The following is a 15,480-nucleotide window of genomic DNA, read 5'->3' on the forward strand; positions in this document are numbered from 1 at the left end:
TGAAGAAGTTACTGTACTTTCTTCCCAACTATAAAAATATTAAAAAAGATAAGAATAACATGTCCCCTTACTGAGCTCCATCTCTTGAACTTCAGAGCATTTGCAGTCAACTACAATTCCCAGTTTAATGAAATTTCACCTTTTAAAATATTATATATTCTTTTATTTCAAATTTATATTTTAGTGGTAAAATTTATGTGTAGCATGTGGTGGCTAGAATATAAAAACTTTGTTTTAGACCTGATACAAGAGAGGCAATTTAGTGGAGGAGTCATTGGTTTACCAGTGATTTTCATTCAGCAGGAGTCAGCCTCGGTTTTTTCAAACCACATTCTCCCTCTCCCCAGCTTGTATCTCCCTGGAAGAATCACTGCATATGACGATTAGGAACAAGATCAAGGTTACCCTCCAGTAATTTAATTGCCTTCTAGGCAAAACTCAACACTTCTCTGACAAAGTTAACAGAATTCAGAATCTCTACATCATCATCATCCACAGTACTGTGATTAAAAATGACCAGATGTCTGAATAAACAGGAAAATGTGACCCAGAGTGGAGAAAAATCCATCAATGTAAATAGACTCACAAACAATCCTGAAGTTGGAATTAACAAATAACTGTGACAAAAATGATAAACAATCTATAAAAAAAGGATAGATCCTCCCCATTTAATTGAAAGTAAACAAACTTTCAATTAAACAGTTGAAAGTAAACAAACTTTCAATTAAAGGCTGATATCAGATGTTAAAGTACTGAATATTTCCATGAAGTTTAGTAAATAGGCCTTGTTTCAAGTCACCCAAGGGTCTGTCCCCACGGATTCCCATTCTCACAAAGATTTAAGAACTAAAGGATTAATTCTTGCCACCTGGGGGATGTTATGACCCTGTACCAATAATTTATATCCTACGTCTTTATATGTTGTACTGACTTTTATTGAAAATCACCCCTACGTGTAAGTGCACACAAAATACACATAAAGATACTCTAAGTTATGCCCTTAGAGAGGCATAACTATGCCTCTAGTTATGGCATAGTTATGCCCTCTACAATCACTGACTTCTATGGGCTTTATTAACAGCTATGTGGTATACCACAGGTGTTTGTTATTGTTGTTGTTGTTTAATTTAGGATGTTAGAAGTAGAATAATAGGATTTGGGGAGGAGAATAATAGGATTTTGGAATCTGATTAATCAAATATTCTTAATATAAAATGAATAATTCATAATTACCGATTCTCAAATATGTAAATATGTTTAATACCTAATTAACATTAAATACTATATATACTACATGGGTCTTTCTAAGTGCCTGGGAAGAAGGAAGATAATAAACTGTAGTATTTATTAGTATTAGTTAGAAATAGACTAAGAGTTTTAATTATAAATTATATCAGTTCTTTTTTAAAAATTTTTATTTAATTAATTAATTTATTTTTGGTTGTGCCGGGTCTTAGTTGCAGCCGGCGGGCTCCTTAGTTGTGGCATGCGAACTCCTAGTTGCGGCATGCACGTGGGATCTAGTTCCTTGACCAGGGATCAAACCGCATCCTCCGCATTGGGAGCGAATTCTTAACCACTGCACCACCAGGAAGTCCCAGTACTTTTTTAACTTTCTATATATTCTCTATCCTCAATTAATAACAAGGTGTAGATGCTTAACATTAATCCAATTCTTTCTTCAATCAAAAATTAAAAGATGGCAGACTCTTGCAATCTTATGCCTATAAGCAACAGCATAATCATTGTCCCTAACTTTATTTGACTAATTTTTGGTAGTGGGAGGGAAAACAGTTGGTTTAAAGGCCAAGTTTTATGCCCCCTCACTCAATTCAAAAGTATATAGGAATTCTCCAATCAAATTTCCAGGAGGTACATGTTACAGGTGCTAATAATAACACTGCTCTGAAATGCAATCATTTTACTGAAGTTCTGAGAGAAAATGAGAGATTTCCAATCATCTAAATTAGTAGATTAAAAACTAGCATCTGACAAGTTAAACTTGTACAAGACAGCAGGAATTCTTTTTTTAAAGGCTCTTTTTCTATCCTGTATCCATGAACCACACAGTTTTTGCCACCAGGTGGAGACAGAAAGCCATGCTTGTACAGTTCCATCCAGCTTGGAACCCAGACATTCAAAATTCCTTACACAGGTTACACTCTTGAAAAGGATCTCTATTCTGAAATAAAATCTGAGATAAAGAGTAACCTGAACTCAATCTCCTGTAGCCCTGATCACATTTAAACAAATAAAAACAACAACAAAAAGGCATTCTTCTTCTCTGAGGAGACTTAAAGTAAAAAAAGATAGATTAAACAAGGCAAGACAATAGCCAGCCACTTGTATACAATTCTATTTAACATGTTCTAGTATCTGTACTGTATTCTAACAAGAGAAATGATGAAGGAAGCCTTTAGTTAGAACTGTGAATCAGAAGAATTTAAGAAACATATGTATTACATTCATATAGTTTAATATATTCACGTATTGTATCCATATAGGTCAACACTTAATAAGACTACATAGTAAAAAGTCTTTTTTCCAAAACTGTCCCCCCTAGCCACTCAGTTCTCATGCCCAGTTTCTTACGTATTCTTCCAGAACAACACATAAATTACCACCACCAGCTTGCTTTAAAATAAAATAGTAGCATTTTTATGTACAGTATACCTCACTTTTTTTAACCCAACAACATATTTGGGAAGTTTTTTCAAGAAAAAGTGCCCTCGGGCTTCCCTGTTGGCCCAGTGGTTGAGAGTCCGCCTGCCAATGCAAGGGACGGGTTCGTGCCCGGTCCGGGAAGATCCCACATGGCGCGGAGCGGCTAGGCCCATGAGCCATGGCCGCTGAGCCTGCGCGTCCGGAGCCTGTGCTCCGCAACGGGGGAGGCCACAACAGTGAGAGGCCCATGTACCGCAAAAAAAAAAAAAGAAAAGAAAAGAGAAAGTGCCCTCAATGTTTTTATAAATGCATATGAGTATCTTTTTAAGTAACATGTACTACGTTATACCATTCAAACAGTTCTAGATCTTATCAAAAAATATAAATTTCTAAATAAAATTACAGTTGGTATACCCAAATTGTGGGCTTTATTACAGTAATTTAAGTATAATAATGTACCATCTGTAAAATTTTACATTTTTTATAAGGGCTAATCAAGAATTTTTAGGACTAAAAAAATGATCCTCAATGAAAAGAAAGAAAATCAACTTTCCTACTGCTCATGCGATTAACAAACTACACTGTATATTGTCATCACAAAATGCTAAATTTAACCAAAGTACTGTACCTCATGATGGGTGCTTGCAAATCCAATATTTTCCTCATCTCTAAATTTAATGCTGGAGCACACTGTTCTTCCTTAAAATGGGGTGTCCCCTTCACTTGTGGACTTCCTCTAAAACAAAAAGCAAATACACAGGATTAAAGAGAAAGATACTGAATTCTCCTCCACTCTGTGACTAATAGCCAATCAAATAAAGTAACACAATCAAACGTAAAAATCAGGTGTTCATCCTTTAGGTTCTCAAATGAAAAACATACTTAAATTCCACTATAGCAGACATATCTATTTATCAATTAGAAATAAATGTGTCTGACCAGTGTAACTTATATTGGGGGGAGTGGGAATGGAGGGAGAAGAGAGAGAGGAGCAAAGAATCTTAGGGAAAAAAACAGTAAAGATAGAAGTTAATTCTCAAGGGAACCAACACACATTTAAAATGACTGACAGCCCTTTCTGAGTTGAGCAACTACGAACCTTATATACCATTCTATTATACAGTGCATGTCTGAAGTGATCCAAATCGTCACTTCATCTTCCCTTGCTCCACACCTCATTCTTGATTCCTACCCTTTAGGTATGTATCAGACTCAAGGTCAGATTCAGGGATGCAATTAGGAGATGTTTCACATTAAGTGGCAAAATGGGTAAATTCGAAAACTCTTGGCACTAAATGGCTGCACTAGAGTGGCTAGGTCAATGCCAACATAATTGAGCTGTCACATACAAGCCCTCAAAAGGACTATAAAGCTGTTTTGGAATCTTTATATCCATATGGCATTGGACCACTCTTTCTCAATGCCTGTGCTAGAATTTAACAGCTATCTGTCTCTTCTCTTACTATCAGCTATCACTTACTCTAGGCAACAATTAGCCTGCCTACATCATCTTTCCTTCTCATCCCCTACAATCCTAGAAACCAATTTGTCAATACTATTAAAACTAAGTGTGAAGAATCTAACAAGTTAAGGTTCCTAGCTTTGTGAAAATTATCTGGATGCTCAGAAAATTATTTAGATGCTTACTTATTAGTTTTAGATTACTTTCCATACAGAAACCTGGTGGTGCTTTATTACTATCCTGCTCTGCTACTGCCATGACCTGGAATATTTGATTCCTTCTACGTGTCTGAATGGCTAAATTGGCTAATGTTTAACCAAACATGTTCATGTTCAATTAGTATGTTTGATATGACAGCCCTTAAAAGGACATCATGAGTTATTAGTTTACAGGAGTCATATCTGAATTGCTAACCACACAAAACACTGTGATGAATTTTCTGAGATGTTCTCCATGTACATCTAGTTTTAAAGTTATTATTCAAAGTAATACATACACATAAATAGTCAAACAGTGCTAGAAGGCTTATGACAAACAAAAATAACTACTGAAGTAGTCTTCTTTCAGTGAGGAGGCAACCAGCTTGAATTCTTTGAGCTGTTATCTTCTTCTATTTACCTGCGTATTTTTTAAACCATGTGTTTACACTGCTTTAACATCATTAATTTTAGACATTAGCTTTTTATTCTCATTTACCCATTTTTTCACATCCTCCCAACATAATTATACCAAACTGTTTTCATTATGATGATTACATAAATATTTTTCACTTCTGGGTCAAGTAGTGTTCAGTAATCTTTCCTTAAATAACTTGGTAATTGTCCACATGCTTTCATTTGCTTGGTTTTCTTTTTTTTTTTTCTTCAGTACACGGGCCTCTCACTGTTGTGGCCTCCCCCGTTACAGAGCACAGGCTCCGGACGCGCAGGCTCAGTGGCCATGGCTCACAGGACTAGCCACTCCGCGGCATGTGGGATCTTCCCGGACCAGGGCACGAACCCGTGTCCCCTGCATCGGCAGGCAGACTCTCAACCACTGCGCCACCAGGGAAGCCCTGCTTGCTTTTCTTTAAACTTATACCTAAGTCATCTCATACTCCTTAATAGGTCTGACAAAACAATTCTCAATACAATCTTCTATGTGGTCAAACCTGCTACATAGCTTATCATTTCCATTCCCCGCCCCCCGCCCTTGGAGGCATCCCTCTTTATGCCCATTGCCCTACTAAGTCTAATGCACAGCTATCAACATGATATTTACTTTGTCACCATCCTTATGATTTCTTTGCTTCTTTCCTATGTTGAACCCTTTATTTTATAGATCCTGTATCTTCCTCGGTTCACATATTCTTGGTGCTTCCTGGAAAGGTGCATGAGAAGTAAACTTAGAACTCTCAATTCTGAAATGTCTCTATTTTATTATGACACTTGAATGAATGTTTGTCCCTTCAAAAAAGACTATGATAAAGTTGTCTGAAGACATTTCTTCTGCCACTGTTCTATATCCTGGGAGGGTCTGTCAAATGTTTCTTTTAATGCTTTTATTGAATTTTTAATTTCTGCTATCATACTTTTCATTCCAGGAACTTTCTCACACCCACCTCCCCTTTTTTCTTATAGCATCAAGTTTTTTAAAATTAGGCAATACCTGTTTAAGGTGGTTAATTTTCATTTCCCCAAAGTGTTTTTGTTCCCTGTATTGCCTATTTCCTCTGAGTTTCCTTTTTTCTGTTGTGTGTCTCTATTTTACGTCAGAAACTTTCCTAAGATGGATAACATATTTCTTCATGTTCAAGAGGTTAATGAGAAAAAACTAATTATAAGCTCTATGTGTTCAAGTCGGGTTGTCAACTGGTGGACCTCAGGGTAGGCATTTTTGTTTGAGGTCTTCCAATATGAGAGGCTATTGGGTCATTCATCGGGAGTGATTTAATTTCCCTAGGAAGAATCCCTCAATCAAGTACAGAAGCCAGAAGTCTGGAGCCAAGCAGGGGAAGAAAGCTTGACATCCTACTGTTCAGTACAACAACTTTCACTTAATCCCCATCTTTAGTTTAGCATCTCATCCTTGCCCTACTCTGTGTCTGGAATCCCTCTGGTTTAATCAGACATCCTGTCTCCTGTGAGGTGAGAACATAGAAATCCTATTCCTTATTCAGATTTTTCAAACAATCCCCATTTATGGCCCCTGGTTCACTCCTATATTCTGTGGTACTAGTACCTGAGCCATTCTAGGGTTTTGCAGATCAAACATTCTAGGGTTCTAGGGTTTTGCTTTTCATCAATATCATATATGTAACGTTAGGCACTCAGGTTTGATATTCTTCCTAAGTCATTTATTTTTTCTCATCCAGTTTTTAGGTCATGGGTTAGAGATACCTCCAGCTCTCATTAAAGATGAAAACAGTATTTCAACTTTTTGTCCTGTTGGTGATTTTCAAGAAAAAGGTGGAAACCTCATTACCCATCTTGAAACTGGAAACTATTTTCCTTTATATAAATACTATCATTTATTAGAGCTAAAAGTATTATGATAAGAATTTTATAGCAAATTTAAGTAAATCCTGACTTCTCAATGACTTCCATTATAAAATTAGGAGATAAACTTCACAGTATAATTTCCATCCCTTCCTCCAAACATACTAAAATGCAGTAAACTGTTAAAAATTACATTAACAAAAAAATCTAACTTTATGATCAAAAATATTATTACTTATAGTTCAACAGTAATTTGAGAGTATTGCATCAGATTTTTGTAAGGGAGAGCCAAACTATGAACAGCACTGAATACCAGGAGGAAAAAAAGCAATAAACTGAGCAGTTACCAAGTATGAGTGTACAAAACGTTCTGCACACATTATGTCAACTGATTGATTACAATCTTAGGAGTCAGGCATTATCATCTGTATTTTTCCAGAAAAGAAACTGAAGCTTCAGTTTATTATTAAGAATTTTGTTTATGGTCACAGAGCTAGTAAGTGAAGGAGTTAAACTGAAAACTAGTAGAGTTAAAGAGACTAATAATAACCTTTGTGTACACAAAGAAATATTACAATGAATGCTAAAGAATGGATTGGTGATAGAGTGGGGAGGGAGTGGTGTGTAAATTAATTAGGAGAGTGTTAATAAGAGTACACAAAGGCATCTACTAGCAGTGGCAGTAGAAACGTCTTTTCAGACAATTTTATCATAATCTTTTCTGAAGGGATATGAGAAAAGCATATTGAGAATTATAGTTCCCGGTCATTAACACAGATTTCTCAGAGACAGACACATACAATGACACTGTATGCATACCTGGTTGTCATTCAAGCTATTGAAACATAATATATTCTTCATTCTGGGGTACATAGAGAACTGTGCTTTCCTCACCACTTAAAATTAGGTATGGCCATGTGACTTACTTTGGCCTATAAAACACAAGGGGAAGTGACTTGGGTCATTTCTGGGCAGAGACTTTAACGAGCCAACACTTGGTACACAATGCTCTGCTTTTATCCTCTACCGCAGGGACTTAGCCTATGCTGACTTACACAGTACAGCTGTCCCTTGGTGTGTGCAGGGGACTGTTTCCAGGACCCACCATGCATACCAAAATCCGCTGATGCTCAAGTCCCACAGTCAGTCCTCTTTATCTGTGGTTCTGCGTTCACAGATTCTACCAACCGTGCATCATGTTGTACTATTTGCGTTTACTAAAAAAAAAAAAACGTGCATAAGCAGAGCTGCACAGTTCAAACCCATGTTGTTCAAGGGTCAACTGTATACCACATCAAATAACTGAGAGTTGTTAGACTGTGGTCCAGTAAAACCCAACAAATTAATAGTTTGTGGTTATTATTCATGAGTGATTTTATTAACTATGTAGTCTGAGGAGCAGGAAGAAAAAAGAATGAAGAAAAATGAACACAGCTTAAGAGACTGTGGGATACCACCATACATACCAACATAAATATAATGGGAGTCCCAAAGGCAAGGCAAGAGGAAGAGGTAGGAAGAATATTTGAAGAAATAATGGTTGAAAATGTCCCAAATCTAACAGAAACATGAATCTAACCATCCAAGAAGCTTAGCAAACTCCCAAGAAGGATGAATTCAAAAAGATCCATACAAGATACATCGTATTCAAACTACTGAAAGACAAAGAGAACCTTGAAAGCAACAAGAGAAGTGACGCAGCATATACAAGGGATCCTCAATAACATTAGCAGCCAATTTCTCATCAGAAACCATGGAGGACAGGGGCAGTGGGATGACAACGCAAATGCCGGAAGACAAAAAAAAAAGTTAACTAAGAATTCTTTAACTAGAAAAACTATCCTTCAAAAATAAAGGAGAAATTAAGAGATTTTCAGATAAACAAAATTTGAGGGATTTTGTCACAAGCAGATCTGAACTACAACAAACACTAAAGGGAGTCCTTCAGGCTGAAATGAGAGAACACTAAACAGTAATCCAGAGCCATATGAAAAAAATAAAGAACATCAGTAAAGGTAACTACATAGGTGAATATAAAGCCAGCAATATTGTATTTTTGATTTGGAAATCCACCTTTTTAACTATATGATTTTAAAGACTAATGAATGAAAAGATAATTCTAAATCTACATTATGGGCACAAAATGTATAATGATGTAATGTGTGACAGTAAGAACATAAAAGGGGAAGGATGAAGATGTAGAGGAATATAGTTTCGTTACTGAAACCAAGTTGTTATTAATTCAATCTAGGTTGTTGTAAGTGTAAGATGCTATGTAATCCCAAGATAACCACTAAAGAAACCTGAAATATACAGAGAAAAGGAAATGAAAAAGGAATCAAAATTAAACACAAAAGAAGACAGTAATGAAGGAACTGAGGAACAAAAAAGATACGACACACAGAGAACAAACAGCAAAATGGCAGAAGTTCTTCCTTATCAGCAATTATTTTAAATGTAAATAGATTAAACACTTCAATTAAAAGACACATTGTCAGAATAGATTAAAAAACACATAATTCCATTTCTAAGTTTTCTATAAGAAACTCAGTTTAGATCAAAAGAAACAAATAAGTTGAAAGTGAAAGGATGAAAAATGATACTCCATGCAAATTGTATAACTAAGAGCTTAGTGGTTACAGTAATATTTGACAAAATACTTTAAATCAAAAATTGTTAAAAGAGATAAAGGACATTATATATTGATGAAAATGTCAATCCAGCAAGAAGATATAACAATTATAAACAGATAACACATGTAACAACAGAGCCCCAAAACACATGAAGCAAATACTGAAGCAAATAATGAAGCAACTGAAGGGAGAAAAAGTTCTAAAGTAATGACTAGACAATAGTTCTAAAGTAACAAATGGACAATACCGCACTTTCAATAATACATAGAACAACTACACAGAAGATTAGTAAGGAAACAGAGAGTCTGAACATTATAAACCACTCAGACCTAAGATGTATACCAAACTCTACCCAGTAACAGCAGAATACACATTCCTTCGCAAATGTACGTGAAACATTCTCTAGGATAGAACATGTTAGGCCACCAAAATGCCTCAATAAATTTAAAAAGATTGAAATTATCTTCTCTGACCACAATGAAATGAAACTAGATAGCAATCACAGAAGGAAAACTAGAAAATTCACAAATATGTGGAAATTAAACGACACCTCTGAGATAGCCGATAGGTCAAAGAAAAGACCAAAAGGAAAATTAGAAAATACTTTGAGACTAATGAAAATGAAAACACAACACCATAGGAGGCAGTGAATGCAGTGATGAGAGGAAAATTTACAGCTAAAATGCTTGCACCAAAAAAGCAGAAAAATCTCAAATCCATAACCTAACTTTACACCTTAAAAGGATCTAGAAAAAGAGCAAACTTAACTCAAAACTAGCAGAAGGAAGGATATAATGAAGACTGGAGTGGATTTAACAAAAAACAGAGAATGGGAAAACAATAGAGAAAATCAAGCAAAGCAAAGGTAGTTCTTTGAAAACAACAACAAAATTGAAAAACCTAAGGAAAAAAGAAAGGAAGACTCAACTCACTAAAATCAGAAATGAAAGAGGGGACATTACTACTGACCTTAGAGAAATAAATGGATTATAAGAGAATCCATATATTTAGTGAACTTGAATTTCCTTCTTTCCTGAACACACACAAATTGTCTTAAATATCCAGTGGAAGCAGATTATGTTTAATAATTCAAAAGGCAACCTAGACAACAACAACTGCAACTTACTAAGAACGTACTAACTCATTGTTCTCATTTATAGATGCGCAAAAACATAGAAAGTAACTGAACAAGCAGCTTTTCCAAAGTTATTGCCTATAAAATGTACAGCCCAGACTGAAACCCATGTGGCTCTAATTTCAAATGCCATTCTCTTCTCCACATCTCTAAACTACTATATATTTATCAGAGGTAGTAATATTGAGTCCAATATCATAAGAAAGTAGGGAAAATGAAATTAAGCTAGTTTAAGAGTTTTGTTTTATGGATGTATTTTTCATGAATTAAAAGCAGTTTCCATGCTTCCCTGGTGGTGCCAGTGGTTAAGAATCCACCTGCCAACAGAGGGGGCACGGGTTCAAGCCCTGGTCCAGGAAGATCCCGTATGCCGCAGAGCAACTAAGCCTGTGCGCCACAACTACTGAGCCTGCGCTCTAAAGCCTGAGAGTCACGACTACTGAGCCCGCATGCCACAACTACTGAAGCCCACGCGCCTAGAGCCCATGCTCCGCAACGAGAAGACACCACAATGAGAAGCCCGTGCACTGCAACGAAGAGTAGCCCCCGCTCACCGTTAACTAGAGAAAGCCACGCACAGCAATGAAGACCCAACACAGCCAAAAGTAAAAATAAATTTATTTTTTAAATAAAGTTTCCTAGCTTTCCATTCTAATGAATGCAATGCATTCATGTCAATGAACAGCCCCCAAAGGGCAATGAAAAATGAAATGAGGGGTAGGTCAACTACTAGTCAAACTTCCCATAGCCTTGAGAAGGGAGTAGTTTCCCACTAAATTGATAAAAATAAAAAGCAAACTACAGTACTCAAAAACGTATCATAAAAATTACAAATAAGTCTTAAAAGAGAAAAAATTGGGCTTCCCTGGTGGCGCAGTGGTTGAGAGTCCGCCTGCCGATGCAGGGGACACGGGTTCGCGCCCCAGTCTGGGAAGATCCCACATGCCGCGGAGCGGCTAGGCCCGTGAGCCATGGCCGCTGAGCCTGCACGTCCGGGGAGCCTGTGCTCCGCAACGGGAGAGGCCACAACAGTGAGAGGCCCGCGTACCACAAAAAAAAAAAAAAAAGAGAAAAAACTGCCTTTAATATATATGTCAAGTATGCTCTGGAGGGCTAAACAAGATGATACAGAAAACTGTCACTATGCAGTTAAATTCAACAGGCATTGATTTCAACAAAGTCCAGTGTGCAGGACATCTCAAATACTTTAAGTGCCAGTAACATAGCAGATAACCTGATAGATTTGGTGGTGCTGGGGGTGGGGCGGGCAGCGCACAACACAGGGACATCGGATAGGAATTTCAGAAGTATAGCTAACTATACAGTGTTTCTCCTAGCAACATAACTTACCCTAAGGCCTATCTTTCCTTCCAAGTATAGCTCAAATCTCCTTATCTACAAACCTTTCCCTGACAACTCAAGCATTTTCCCCTGAAATGCTACTAACACCTTTAGGGATGTTCATTCACTTGGCATTTGCCATTGCATATTGCCATTAATTTTAAATGTCTCTCAGAAAAAAAATATGTCTCTCTTCATTAGCATCTTATACCTTTTCAGCAACAGAATAGCTAGTGCCTTACAAATGACAGTAAAGCATACAGTAAGTGTTTGATGATGATGGAAAAAAATCTCATTCCAGATTTTCACATTTTTTTTTCCAGTTTCTTGAGGTGTAATTGACATAGAACACTGTATGAGTTTAAGGTGCACAACAAAATGTTTTGCAATATGTATACGCTGTAAAATGAATACCACAATAAGATTAGTTAACATCCAACACCTCACAGTTACAATTTTTTTCCCCTTGTGATAAGAACTTTCAAGATCTACTCTCTTAGAGCTCAGGTTATCAGATTTTAAAATGATTCTGGAATGTATTAGGCTTGATCCAGGAAGTTCTGGCAATCCTAGGTGAATTCTGGACCAAAAGGCTTTGGTTCTCCAACCATAGTTCTGGAAAGGCTCAGGATGGTTTCTTTCATCAAACTCCATACCTCCTGTTTCATCATTTTCAGTTAACCTTATTGTTACCAGAATATCAATGATGAAAGTATTTGGGCATGAAATAAAATGATAATATCTTGAATGTGCTAAAACATACTCAGTGAAAAAAGACTGAAAATTGTTCAAGCTGACTGATGGACACATAGGTGGTCATCAGTCACGTTATTATTATACTAACAGCAAACTGGTGCCAAATTAGCCCTCCAGAAACAAAATTTAAAAAAAACTGGGCAAAATATATAAAACAACCATATTCAGACACTGCATAACAGGCAGAACAGGACTATAATCCTGAGTGAAGGGAGACAAACAAGGTTTTCTGATAGAAGTCACTTTCTAGACTACCATGTATGGTGGGAAGACACAAGCATAATATGGCAGTCTTGTTAAGCTGAGGAGAAAAAGATAAAAGTTCAGGGAAGCAGAAGCAGCTATTTGTGGAACAGAGTACAAGAGAGGTGAGAGATACAGAGAAAGAGCTCTAGAAACCTAGAGCTTAAGGGATTCCCCTTAAGTCTTGCTGAATACTAAGCTATGCATATATATGGTGAAACCCCACAAGGTCAGCCAAAGAATAACTACCAGAGTTTTAAGCTGTACCGTTCATATAGGGCTGAGAGACATTCCAGTTCTGACCACATAAAAGAGACCTCATTAAAGACCCAGGACATTAGCAGAGAGCTCAGAAGGGCTAAGCTAGTCTACAGTAAAGGTTGAACCTACCCTAAAAATACATAAACAAGCTTCAAAAGGATCAAGAAGCTCTCCAACTTAACTGCCATCCAAAACAAACCTCAACATTCTTTAAAGCAAAAGAATGAAAATCAGACATTTGATACCTAATACAATGTCCATGATCCAACCTAAAATCACTAGACATGTGATATGCCCCAGCAACTCAACTCTTAGGTATTTATTTACTCAAAAGATATAAAGCTAACTGGAGAGTGAAATGAGACTGGAATCTGAAAAAGCAGACAAGGTTCACAATTTCACTTTTTACTTTTTGTATGTCTCTCACTATCTGTGTGCTTTTTAATACAATTTTTAAAGGTTACACTCTATTTACAGTTGTTACAAAATATTGGATACATCCCCTGTGTTGTACAATACATCCTTGCAGCCTATCTTACACTCAATAGTTTGTATCTACTACTCTCTCACCCCTGTATTGCCTCTCCCCTCGATGGTAACCACTAGCTTGTTCTCTGTATCTGTGAGTCTACTTCTCTTTTGTTATATTCACTCGTTTGTTTTATTTTTTAGATTCCACATAGAAGTGATATACAGTATTTGTCTTTCTCTGTCTGGCTTATTTCACTTAGCATAATGCCCTCCAAGTCCATCCATGGTGCTGCAAATGGCAAAATTTCATTCCTTTTTATGGCTGAGTAGCATTCCATTGTATATATATATACACCACTTCTTCTTTATCCATTCATCTGTTGATAGACACTTAGGTTGCTTCCATATCTTGACAATTGCAAATAATGCTGCTAGGAATACTGGGGTGCATGTATCTGTTCAAATTAGTGTTTTTAGGGGTTTTTTTGGACATATACCCAGGAGTAGAATTGCTAAGTCATATGGTAGTTCTATTTTTAGTCTTTTGACTAAAAATATGGTTTTCCACAGTGACTCCACTGATTTACAGTCACACCAACAGTGCACGAGACTTCCCTTTTCTCCACATCCTTGACAAGACTTGTTATTCATGTTCTTTTTTATGATGGCCATTCTGACAGGCGTGAGGTGATATCTCATTGTGGTTCTGATTTGCATTTCCCTGATAATTAGCAATGTTGAGCCTCTTTACATGTGCCCATTGACCATCTGCATTTCCTCTTCAGAAAAATGTCTATTCAGATCTTCTGCCCGTTTTTTAATTGGGTTGTTTGTTTTTTTGATGTTGAGTTATACGAGCTGTTAATGTATGTTGAATATTAATCCCTTATCGGTCATATTGTTTGCAAATATTTTCTCCCATTCAGTAGGTTGTCTTTTTGTTTTGTCAATGGTTTCCCTTGCTGCGCAGAAAGCTTTTATTTTTTTTAACATCCTTATTGGAGTATAATTGCTTTACAATGGTGTGTTAGTTTCTGCTTTATAACAAAGTGAATCCGATATACATATACATATATCCCCATATCTCCTTCCTCTTGCATCTCCCTCCCACCTTCCCTATCCCACCCATCTAGGTGGTCACAAAGTACTGAGCTGATCTCCCTGTGCTATGTGGCTGCTTCCCACTAGCTATCTATTTTACATTTGGTAGTATATATATGTCCATGCCACTCTCTCACTTCGTCCCAGCTTACCCTTCTTCCTCCCCATGTCCTCAAGTCCATTCTTTACGTCTACGTCTTTACTCCTGCACCTTGCTGTGCAGAAGCTTTTAGGTTTAATTAGGTCCCATTTGTTTATTTTTGCTTTTGTTTCCTTTGCTTTAGGAAACGGATCCAAAAAAATATTGCTGTGATTTATGTCAGAGTGTTCTGCCTACGTTTTCCTCTAGGAGTTTTATAGTATACAGTCTTACATTTAGGTCTTTGATCCATTTTGAGTTTATTTTTATACATGGTGTTGGAGAATGTTCTAATTTCATTCTTTAACATGCAGCTGTCCAGCTTACCCAGCACCACTTACTGAAGAGAATGTCTTTTCTCCATTGTATATTCTTGCCTCCTTTGTCAGATTAATTGAGTATAAGTGTGTGGATTTATTTCTGGGCTCTCTATCCTGTTCCATTGATCTATGTGTCTGTTTTTGTGCCAGTACCATACTGTTTTGATTACTGTAGCTTTGTAGTATAGTCTGAAGACAGGGAATGTGATTCTTCCAGCTTTGTTCTTCCTTCTCTAGATTGTTTTAGCTATTTGGAGTCTTCTGCATTTCCATACGAATTTTAAAATTATTTGTTCTACTTCTGTGGAAAATGCCATTGGTATTCTGATAGGGATTGAACTGAATCTGTAGATTGCCTTCGGTAGTATGGTCATTTTAACAATATTGATTATTCCAATCCAAGAACATGGTATATCTTTCCATCTGACTCATCTTCCATTTCTTTCATCAGTATCTTACAGTTTTCTGACTACAGGT

The 15,480-nt window shown here is 36.7% G+C and overlaps 1 protein-coding gene across 5 annotated transcripts in view; it reads right to left on the reverse strand.

Annotated features, from left to right (window-relative positions):
- The window catches only part of RIC1 (RIC1 homolog, RAB6A GEF complex partner 1), a 140,294-nt gene that overhangs the window by 54,860 nt on the left and 69,954 nt on the right, over positions 1-15,480 (reverse strand). For 4 of the 5 annotated variants that reach the window (XR_003790913.1, XM_029204067.1, XM_029204068.1 and 1 more), the window contains exon 4: positions 3,293-3,400. Coding sequence is in view for 4 of the 5 variants with exons in the window: in XM_029204067.1 (XP_029059900.1) it covers positions 3,293-3,400 (108 nt within the window). In the remaining variant the exon portion in view is untranslated. Of the gene's footprint in view, positions 1-3,292; positions 3,401-7,658; positions 7,735-15,480 lie in introns of those variants that run through there. The other variant, XM_029204071.1, reaches the window with a different exon arrangement.

The sequence above is a fragment of the Monodon monoceros genome, unplaced genomic scaffold, assembly GCF_005190385.1.
Source record: "Monodon monoceros isolate NGI ecotype Baffin Bay Population unplaced genomic scaffold, NGI_Narwhal_1 Super_Scaffold_5, whole genome shotgun sequence".
In the NCBI taxonomy this organism is placed as follows: domain Eukaryota; kingdom Metazoa; phylum Chordata; class Mammalia; order Artiodactyla; family Monodontidae; genus Monodon; species Monodon monoceros.